The following is a 10,375-nucleotide window of genomic DNA, read 5'->3' on the forward strand; positions in this document are numbered from 1 at the left end:
CAATTGAAGGTGCAGTTAGGAAGAATAAGGGTTAGTAATGCATGACTGGAGCATCTTCCTCTGCTTGGAATCCCTCTCCATGTCCATGCAGGACCTCCTCACTTGTGGTGCCACTGCCTAGGGGAGCAAAGCGTGATACAGGGAAGCAGATATAACAGTAGTCTAAGTTTCAAAGCAGCTAAAATAAGATTGCAGCCATTTGCAAACAACTGCAGGAATGCATGCGGAGCCAGAAATGAATTCCACCAGGAGGAGGGGAGAAATTTTCCTATAACTTTCCTGTGTCCTGGATATGAGAGAGGAAAAGAAGGGCAGCAAGAGGCATTCAGGTTGCTGGATGCAGGATCAAGGCTTGGTGCTTGTTACAAAAAGTTGCATGTAGCTTGGTAACTGTACCAGGCAGGGGATGGTCTTACTTTTCTACCAACCTACACACATTCTTCTTGGTTTCGCCAAGTCAATCTCACTTTCCTTGCTCAGGCTCCTTCTGTGTCACAAGTTCACACCCATCACATCCCTCTTAAAAGTGGACAGGCCTGGTTTTCATCTCCACTTTCTTGAAGGAGTACTTCTGGTTGGTCCTCTTATCAATCAGAATGTACCATGTCCCCCAGTAGATGCCATTGGTCACACCACTGTAGCGTCCATGGTGGTACTTCCCATTCAGGTTGGCTGCCAGGCAAGAGTCAAACCACCAGCCTGCCCCATAGTATGCACCACAGTTGCCCAGGGGGTAGTTGTCATTGTCACTGTCCCAGGTTGTGAAGCATTTGTGATCGTGGTTGTAGTTGCGGCTGTAGCTTAGGGCATTGCCTGCACTGCCTTGATACTCGCGGGCAGTCAGGCGATACAGATGGGCCTCACTGGCCACTTTGAATTTGCGGTAGATGGCATGTCGCTTGACACCATGCCAGTCCTCCAGCTCGATACGCAGGACATGCTGACCAACGCGAGTTAAGAGGTGGAGGTACTCATTGCCCAGCCAGTGCTCACCTTGCAGACTTCCAAATCCCTGCCTGTATTCCTGCCAGGTTCGGTTGAAGTCCACAGTACCATCCTGCCGGCGTTGGATCATGGTCCATCCACCACCATCTGCCACCATGTCACAATATGCCTGGCAATGCAGAACATGAGGGTCATCAAGGGACAGAAGCCCCCAGCCTTGCCTTCCTGAACATGGTGCATTCCAGAAGTTTGGGATTTCAGTTTCATCCCTAGCAACATGATGAGGGATGATGGGAGCTGTAATTCAAAATGTCTGGTAGATACTAGGTTGGAGAAGGCTGCTCTCTCAGCCTCCAAAAGAAAACCCTTTCTCTGATTTCTCCACTCCATGGTAACATATCCTGGGCTGGAGGTGGTGCTTCCTCCTGTCAGTGCTGATCCTGAAGGCATTTTCTTTCTAGGCACATCAGTACATACTTAAATAGGTCCCTGCTCTCAGGAGCCCTGCAACTCTTGTAAAGAGGGGTTACAGATCTTCAACAAAGAATTCCCATCTCTCCCACTAAACTACAGTTCCCATAACCTGTGCAAAACATACCCAGTTGAAGGGACACAATTTATTCTTGATAAATCACCCGGGAATGCTGTGATTCTAATGATTCTGTAAAGCATGGATACTTTTAATCTGCAAGTTTAACTCCATCTCCCTGAAAAAAGTCTGGCAGGCTCAATTGCTGGTCATTTGGTGAGGATGGAAACATTCTGTTTGGGAAGACTGGGGATGAACTAGCCCTGGACTGCTGCTGACCCAGCTGCCATTCTGCTCTGAGTTTTAATGTGGGTGGATTGCTGATCATTTTATTCATTTAATTATTAGATTTTTATCCTGTCCCATTACCCATAAGCCTCCCTGGGTGGGTTACAAATAGGAATATACAATAAGATAAAATAGCAATAAAATATAAAACATTAAGGATGATAAGGATTTTGTACACTATTAGCATTCTTAGCAACTGCTCTTTATATGCTGCTTGCGAAGTCCTTTGTGAACTGAATATGTGATAATAAGTGCATCAAATAACTGATTATCTTATGGCTATTCCATTTGATCTGTTAGTGTGATTGTTATAATAGGGTGTTGTGTTGTGTTTTTGTAAATAGGATATCTTATGAAAAAGCTATGTACCATGAATACATAGTATACCTCAGGTAAGTAAACTTCTGAGTAAACATACATTGTTTGCCCAGCAAGAGCTCTTCTAATAATTAACTTTTGTGGATTGCTGAGCACATCTGGGAATTTGAGAAATTGTGAGCACCATCACAAATGGCTCCTGTCGAGACTGTGGCTGGTTACACTGGCTGCTGTGGGGATTGGCTAGTCAAGACTAAGCTAAAGAGTGGGAAAAAATGAAAAAGCAAGGGAGGAGACTGGGATGGTGAGGGAAACAGGAAGACTAAGGGGTAGAAGGGCGGAAAAGAGCAAGACTAGAGGCTAAAAGTGGAGAGAAAGGTGACTAATGTCAAATGTTTTTATTGCACTTTTTTTGGAGGGGTAGGAAGTGGAGATCTTTGTTGGTGCCACTGGAGGTGACTGCAAGTGCCATGATGAGAACCTTTATGTAGAGGAGAAGGAATGGAGAGGTCTACTTTGGAGATAGAACAATGCAAATCCGGTGAAGGGTGCAGCTTATGTGTGTCATAGCACACAATAGTGGATTCAAGAGTTGAACATGTGATGTGGCCGTGCTGTCCTTGGGCACGTGGAGACCCACTTGAGGGTGTGTGTGTCTTACTTCATTAGACATATATCTCAAAGTATCTACCTTACCTCGAAGGGTGGCCGGAGAGGAATGGGCTGGATCGTGTAAATCCCATTATCTTGGATGCCCTGTTTGTGGATCTCAGCGCAGTCCCGAGGATACACGTGCACCGAATTTTTAGAGGGTTCCACTGGAAGCAGACAGCAGAAAGGGTGGCAGTAAATAAAAGGTGTCTGGCAGCAGGAACACCCGATCTTGGAATCCTTCTGTGATACAGGCATTTTAGGAACATAGCAAAGGGGACCTACTAACTTTATTATGATGCGAATGAGGCAAAGAAGCCTCCCAGTGACAGGAAAGATAAGTATAGGATGCACTGCAAGACCAGCCCTGTTCAGCCAAATCCTGAGCAGCACAGTGCTTGGCGACCAGCTCTCACGGCACCCGCTGCTTGTGTCGTCTGCTACAACTCCAGTATTGCAGCCTTTCCCAGCCTGGCGCCTGTCAGATGTGCTGGAGGACAGCTCCCATTATCCCCAGTGACCTGGCTGGTTAAGGACGCTGGGAGTTGTCATGCAACACTGACAGCCACTATGGGTGTGGTGGTTAAGGGCATGGGACTGGGACTCAGGCGATCTGCGTTCTAGTCCCTGCTCTGCCATGAAGCCGAGTGGGTGACTCTGGGCCAGTCACAGACACTCTGCCAAACCTACCTCACAGGGCTGTCGTTGTGGGGATAAGACTGAGAGCAGGAGAGGTGAATGATGTAAACTGCTTTTGAGTTTTTTGTAAGAAAAAAGGCAAGATATTAAGTCTAATTAATAATAACAACAACATACCTGGAAGGCACCAGGTTTGAGTAGGCTGTACTGTTGGAGCCAATGATAAAGGATGGTCTAATTTAAGAGATCAGCATCATATGGATCAGGCTGAGTGTCGCATGTTTGAATTGTTTCAATCTTGCATCCAATATGTGGTTGAAAGTTGGAGTGGGGGGACTGGACTCAGCAAGACCAAGCGCACGTGGCATCATTTCTTTTGTGTGACTCTCTTTACCCCCAAAAGCAGCATGCCTGTTAATAATGGTGCTGTAACAACATCATCCCCAGGAAGGTGAGACGACACAGTTTTATACTTACCTGAAGGTTCTGGCATCTTCTCAATCTTGTGCTCTTTCCCTAAATCTGGAAAAGGATTTGCAGTCAGTGAGTTACAGGAAATCACATCTTGCCACGAAGCATCATCCATTATTCTCAGTCAGTTTGGACTGTTATTATAGTCTGGCCTTCCCAACCTTGGGGGAGTATGGGAATTATAGTCCAACACATCTAGAGGGCATCAGAAGCATACAGTTTCTTAAATGCAATTTTAATGCTTGCACAGCTTTGCTGAATGTTCGGAGCACAATATCCTACATATTTAGACAGCAGGATCTAATTAGTGCACTTCACCACTTGGAATGCTGCGAAAGTGAGTATGGATTCATGTGGCCCTGTTGCCACTTTTCGCCTCCCTCCCTCCCTCCCTCCCTCCCTCCCTTGCAGAGGTCCTTGCATGAGAGGCAGATATTCAGTAAGAGCAGCTTCCCCTGCAGAGAGAGGAGGAGGTGCCCCTGCTGTATGTTGGGAATGAGGAGGCGGGTGCCTGGACTCCAAGACAGGGAAGGTAGGGCAAATGTGGAGGGAGCTTGGGAATGTGGGGCTCCATACTTGGCGATAAAAGAAATGGAGGTGCTTATCTCAAGGCGGCTCTGCCCTGTGCTCAGGCGGGTTCTGAGAATGGCCAAGAGGCAGGGGTGTCGGGTGGGAGCAGGGGAAGAAGCTCTCCGAGTCAGAGGAACCTGGTGCAATGTTTGAGCCCGTGACACAGCATCAGGAGAGGAGGGCCAGGCAGCTAGAAGGCAGCCATATGGAGAAGAGGTGGGCTTGCTTCCAAACAGGCCCTTCCAAAGGATCGAGCCCAGATATACTCAAAAGAAGGGTTCTGGAAGAAGTGTTTGGACTGGGTTCAATGAACTGCTCTGTGCATGCTCAGAGATCCATTCTCTGGTGATCACGTTTATAGCATATCCTTCGGTGACTAAAGAGCTTTTTTGCCAAGAAATGGTCTGTTCCCTTCAAAATGCGAAGAGAGGAAACTGTGATAACGAACGCTTGCTTGTAACACTGCTTGTAAAGACAGAGTTTTAAAGGCAACATTTAAAAGGCCTTAAGTTATCATACAGGAAGAAGCAAACAACAGGATACAGCCTAAGATTATGTAAAGTGTTACTTGGAATTACAGATGAACAAAGAAGTATTCAAATTTGCAGAAGAAACCAAAGTTTCAGAATGACAAAACAAACCAGGAAGCTTAGGCAGTTGTCCTTAACTTTATGAGGAACCAATTAGACAAGACAGCAACAGACTTGTACTTGGAATATGAGAATTACCAAACGAATATAATTCGGGTGAGATGTGTGCAATTTCAAAGGGCAAAGGGATCATATGGATGAGGAGTTGGGAACCCTCCTTCACAGTCCCCCTACTCCCAGGTGCAGCTTTCCTAGCTAGGCTTGCTCTGGGTTTCAGTCCAGCTGAGAGAAGTGGTGTCCAGCCACAGGCAGGAGAACCTTCAATGATACATTTCTTTAGTCCTTAAAATCACCCAACAGGGCTGATTTGCGTTTAAACAGATGGGTCTGCTGCCACTGCATATCTTCTGGCCCTTATAAATCATGCCTGCATATAAAGGGCTTGGGTGTCAAAATATATGTGCAGCTCAACCATGAGGGTTAGAAACTGTGCCATTGAATAAAAAATGAAAACATTAATGCTCAAGGTAGCATTCACTAGGCATGAGATTGAGAATCACGGCATATAGTTGTCTTGTATCCAGTTATCCTGGAACAGGGAAAAAACGGCAGGAGGAAGGAAGCTACTTCGGGTAAGCAGAATGCAGTTTCCTGTCAAGAGTCCCAGCACAATGTATTTAGTACAATCTCTCACCCTGACACTCCATTACAGGATCTTCTTTCGTTTCCAGTGTTTTGAGGTGTCTACTTTCTGAAAAGAAAGCTTGCTTGAATAAGGGTTAGATATGCTGGCCAAAGCTTTCCACTCCTGAGGCCATGGTAACTGCGTTTAGACCAGAAGGTTTACTAAAATCTGGCTCTACTCCAGTCACAGAAAATATGGCTGAGAGAGATTTTAAAAATGGAACTTTTCCAGGTTCAGGTCTTAGGCCATGCGGCAGCTTAGAATAAGATGTTAGAATGAACTATAGCATGTTGGCCTGTTTGGAAGAATGTCACTTTGGGCCCTAGTGCTGCTGCTGCATTTCTATCCCTCCTATTTTCCTTTTGTGAGGAGCCCAAGGCAACTTCCAGTGCTCTATTCTGTCCTCACGCAACAACCCTGTGACATGGGTTGCGTTGAGAGTTTGTGACTGGTCCAAAGTCACACAGTGAGCTTCATGGTCAAGGGGAGCCCAGGATCAGTCCACCCCTCTGATCACCGCACCACGCTGGCTCTCCTACATGCATGCCCTGCCAGGCATTCAGAAAAACAACCCTTCCTGCAAACAGAAAAAGAGCGCATCAGGGAGGAAGGCTGCAGCCTGGGCCTTCTGCCAGCTGTGAAGGGAATTCTTCATATGGGGGAACACTGCAAAAAGCTTCTTGAACCCGAAGAGGCGCAATCCATTCTAGCACCTGTCAGAATCCTGGAATTTCAATTTGTGAGGAGGAAATAAAACTCGGGTTCGTGGGAAAGATCAAGCATTAAGACCATCTGCTGCTTTATTGTTTGGCCCAGGTTCCCCGCGGGTCCATACTCACGATAATGCATTACCGGGCAGGCAGAGGTGGACTCGACTGCGAGGTTTCAATTCAACTACAGGGTTTTTATACCCTCCCAGGTACAGGACAATTGATGACAGAATGCAGACATTACAATAAAATTCTGAGGTCATCATATACAGAAAAGATAAAGGAAGATCAGCAAATCATACAAGTAACAATAAGATTACACTATTTCTAATGGCAGTGTATTGACACTTCAGTTGAGTAACTTCCAGAGACTTGAACCCATTTCCAGGTCTGCTTAGACATGTAAATTCAGGCTACTGAGAAACTTCATGAACTCATAAGCTCATCTAGACTCAGACCCTGAGTAATGCATCCGCACCATTCTGAATGGCCAGGGCACGTGGAACGCACAGGGCTAGCAAAACAGATACTTCCTACAAGGATTATTTAGCTTCATTGTGAATGTATATAATGTATATTTGACTGAATGGCCTGTCTGCTCTGGTTTACAGCAAGAAGAACTAGAGCCATTTTCTTAAAGGTACAGTAATATTAAATAGTGACTAGACTTGGAAAGCCAATGCTTTTGAGAAGGAGTTCAGGTTTAATTTTATAACACAGAAGCACACAGAAGCAACGTTTTCTGCAAGGATTTATCCAAATTTTTCCAACACACCTCAGCATGCCACCACCTCATTCGGCTGCCTTTCCAAGGGCGAATGCCTTTCTCCTAGCTGCCTTTGCTTCTAGTAGGCGAGAGCAGCTGAGGGAAAAGCAAAGCTTGCAGGGGTGGGAGATGGGGACAGGCTATGGGGAGGCAAGCCATGGGCAGGGGAAAAACTGAGACACTGCCACCTTTGTTCTTCAAATCGGACACACATCACATGCTCCACACGGTACAGGAATAGGTACATGTCCAGGTCTGACAGATGAATGTCTCTCCTAAGGCCTAGTCACTGATAGGAAGCTAAAATATGCTAGTATTTTTTTTGCTATTTTGGCCTCTGCTGCTTTTGTCCCACTTACGTTGTCACATTTCCATGAGGTCCTTGTTCCTGCCACCAAAAGAGCCAGGAGTTGTAGGCAGTCTGGCTTTCCTCATGTGAGATGCCCCATGGCCAAGGGATTGAGACCTCTGCTGCTCCCTAGCCCTGCTGGTGCCCTTGGGGCTCTGCTTCAGCCAGAAAAATGCTTCCTGCTGAGAGGAGCATCTTTCAGCACCTTCACTCAAGGTAGTTTGCAGAGGTTTTGCACAATGCCATCCTCCTCCAGAGCCTTTCCAGTTCTTCGTAACTATTTCTGAAGCTTTTTATACAGTTCAGCATGTCCATTATCACCCAGAAACTGCACTATGAAAAGCTTGTCACAATTCTGCTGTGACAATTTGTGGTTGTGTGATGCAACACATGGAAAAGTAGAAAAAGAGACACCCTGCCTCATGGGTGGGGGAAACAGGTAAAAGAAGCTGATCTTAATTCCTCAAAGCATTTGCAAGCCAAAGCCTCACTTAGAGAAGTCCTTATTCTCTTTGTTGTGATAGTTTAATCGAAAGGGAGGATGTGGAGTGGGGGTGGGAAGTATCTGAAAGCCCATCTGAGGAAACGCTGGCTGAGCAGTGGTGGGAGATGTGTTCAACAGAGATAATGGTGTGCTTTACAGCACGAGGCAGCCTGATAGCTATAAGCATCAGCAGCAAACCCCTCTAACAGTCCTGCTGTCCAGCTGTCTGAAATTCCTGCCAGGACGACAAGGTGCAGACCTTGTCCAGCAGCAGAAGCCTAGCTAGGAAGGGAAGTTTTAGAAAGGTAGAAATGGATTTATTTTTGTAGAATGTCAGGCACTGAATGAAGAAAGAATTGCATGTTCCCGTGGAACCCAGGATGTGCAAGTTTCCGGCAGGAGCCATCGAAAGGTGTTGAATAGCTATTCTGGCTTTTCGGCCTTAATGGATTTTTGTTTTCCCGGAAAGAAAGAGGATGGAAGAGGTGGGAAAACATGGGAAAGTCACAAGCTAAAGGCACTGGTGTCTGGCCCTCCCATACAATCCTGCAAGTGTGGTAAAAGCCTCAGCGAGAAGCCCCCAAGAGAGAAGGGTTTAACAGTGATTTTCCTTCAGCATTTGCATAGCTGAGGAGCTCATGTGGAATCCTGTCCGCAGTTTATTCTGCCCAGAAGTTTGGCTGACTATGTTATATCCAGAGTGTTCAGCCTCTTCCCTCCCGCAGGCCAAATGCAATTTTAGAGAAGCTTTCAGGAATTGGTGCACTGCCATTTTGGGCGGCACCAAAGGGATGGGGCCAAACACCAGCATGTTTTGGCTTAAAGTTGTAACTGCTGGAAGTGAAGCCTCTGGGGAAGCATTTCAGCTTTTTTACAATGGGAAAAATGTGTAAAGGTGGGAAAATGGACTGATGATGATGACCAGACAGGGGCAAATGTGTGGGGCCTGGGGAAGGGGGTGTGACTCTCTGGTGGCCCCCTTTGACTGCGGTCCCCTGATGTGAGGAAAGCACCTCTTCCCCCAGTTCTGTCAGCAAACTCTCCCGTTGGTGCCTTATGCCATCCTTCACATGGATCACAGCTGTCTTCTACTGTGGAGGCCTTGTGCCTGTCAAACACTCACATCTATCCAGCCCGAATCATTCAGCCCTTGCACTGCCCTGGCCACAGGATGGCCCTCCTTAAATCCTTACCCTGGCGTCCTGCTCACTCTCCACTGCAGCACGAGCCGGAGAGAGTTCCCGTATACTCACTCACCGAGAATGGATGTCTGCAGGACCGACTCACTGCAAGGCAGCTTGCAGCCAGACAAGATCCCCAGCAGCAGGGCCACCAAGGCATGGATGTGCTCCTCCAGGCGGCTCCCGTGAAGCCTGCTCTCCTCCTGCAATTTCTGCAGGCTAGATGCCAAGGAAGCGATTTTGGTTTCCGCCAAGCCGAGCCGGTCTATCAGGGCCCTCATTCCAGAAGAGCTTTGCTTGCTGAGGTCTCCTGGGTGCTTGAGGGTTTGCTTGAACTCCATCTGCTGCTCCCTGGGCGGACTGTCTTGCACCTCTTCCAGCATCACCGGCCCTTCAGGCACGAGAACGCGGAGTTTGCAGCTGCCCAACCCATCGCAGCCGTTTTCTGGTGAAGGAAGAGGCATGGCCACTAGAGATGCCGGGCAAGCGGGGCCATCTTTTTGGTGACATTCAGGGCTGTCTGCATCCAGGCTCCCTGATTCTTGCAGTGGAACGATCATGAAGAAGCTGAGGCAGAAACACTTGCTGAAGGGGAATAAGAGTTCCATTTTGTTGTTGTTGCTGCTGCTGCCTCCAGAAAGGCCCCCAACTTGCATGAAGGAGATGAAGCTGTGAGCGCAACAGGGCTTCTTCTGTCTGCACAAATGAGCGTCTATAGGCCAGGATTTCCGCTCTCGGGATGGGCTGGAGCAAACTGCTCACAGAAATTGGGGAGCTGTGTGAAAAGAGGAGGAGGGAAAGGAGGGAGACACAAACACAGATAAAGGAGTGTTTGAGACGGTCCAGCAAATTGGCCTGTCACGAGCAGTTAAAGTTCGGCCTTTGTGGGTGTTGGTGATTAGTGTCTTCCTTGTGAGTGCTCCACGCACAACCGAGAGGGCTTGGCTTGAAAGGCCTGTAATTTGCCTTGACATTAAAGGCACAAGGAAACTGCCTGAAAGCGAAGCATGAAAAGCCTCATGAAACAAGCTCCAGTGACTGCTGGCCCTTGGCATGGCACAGCCATCCACATGGCGCATGGAGCGAGGCGCGTGCCCCCAGTCCTCTCCACATGCCTCACAGGCACAGTAGATCACAGCGCTTCCAGTGCCGAGCTGACAGGATCCCTCCCTACGTCTCCTTGTTATTTCTGCGCCTGG

The 10,375-nt window shown here is 47.6% G+C and overlaps 1 protein-coding gene across 1 annotated transcript; it reads right to left on the reverse strand.

The window, feature by feature from the left end:
• Positions 1 to 9,832, reverse strand: LOC123034276 (fibroleukin-like). Its single transcript, XM_044451521.1, has 4 exons — positions 9,253 to 9,832; positions 3,848 to 3,892; positions 2,777 to 2,898; positions 1 to 1,114 (listed from the first exon to the last, which is right to left on the reverse strand). Exons 1-4 carry the CDS (start codon positions 9,830 to 9,832, stop codon positions 521 to 523), a joined length of 1,341 nt encoding a protein of 446 aa, XP_044307456.1. The 3' UTR covers positions 1 to 520.
• Positions 9,833 to 10,375: the final 543 nt, after the last annotated feature.

This window comes from Varanus komodoensis, unplaced genomic scaffold, assembly GCF_004798865.1.
Source record: "Varanus komodoensis strain SLA01 unplaced genomic scaffold, ASM479886v1 scaffold6_2, whole genome shotgun sequence".
NCBI lineage: Eukaryota > Metazoa > Chordata > Lepidosauria > Squamata > Varanidae > Varanus > Varanus komodoensis.

What these genes read in the sequence shown, in the direction of transcription:
- LOC123034276 (XM_044451521.1), bottom strand. Translation starts at nt 9,832, where the DNA reads ATGCAAGTTGGGGGCCTTTCTGGAGGCAGCAGCAGCAACAACAACAAA. An exon ending in GAAGATGCCAGAACCTTCAG is followed by an intron (nt 2,899 to 3,847) that starts GTAAGTATAAAA and finishes GTCTGCTTCCAG; the next exon opens with TGGAACCCTCTAAAAATTCG. An exon ending in CTCTCCGGCCACCCTTCGAG is followed by an intron (nt 1,115 to 2,776) that starts GTAAGGTAGATA and finishes CTGCATTGCCAG; the next exon opens with GCATATTGTGACATGGTGGC.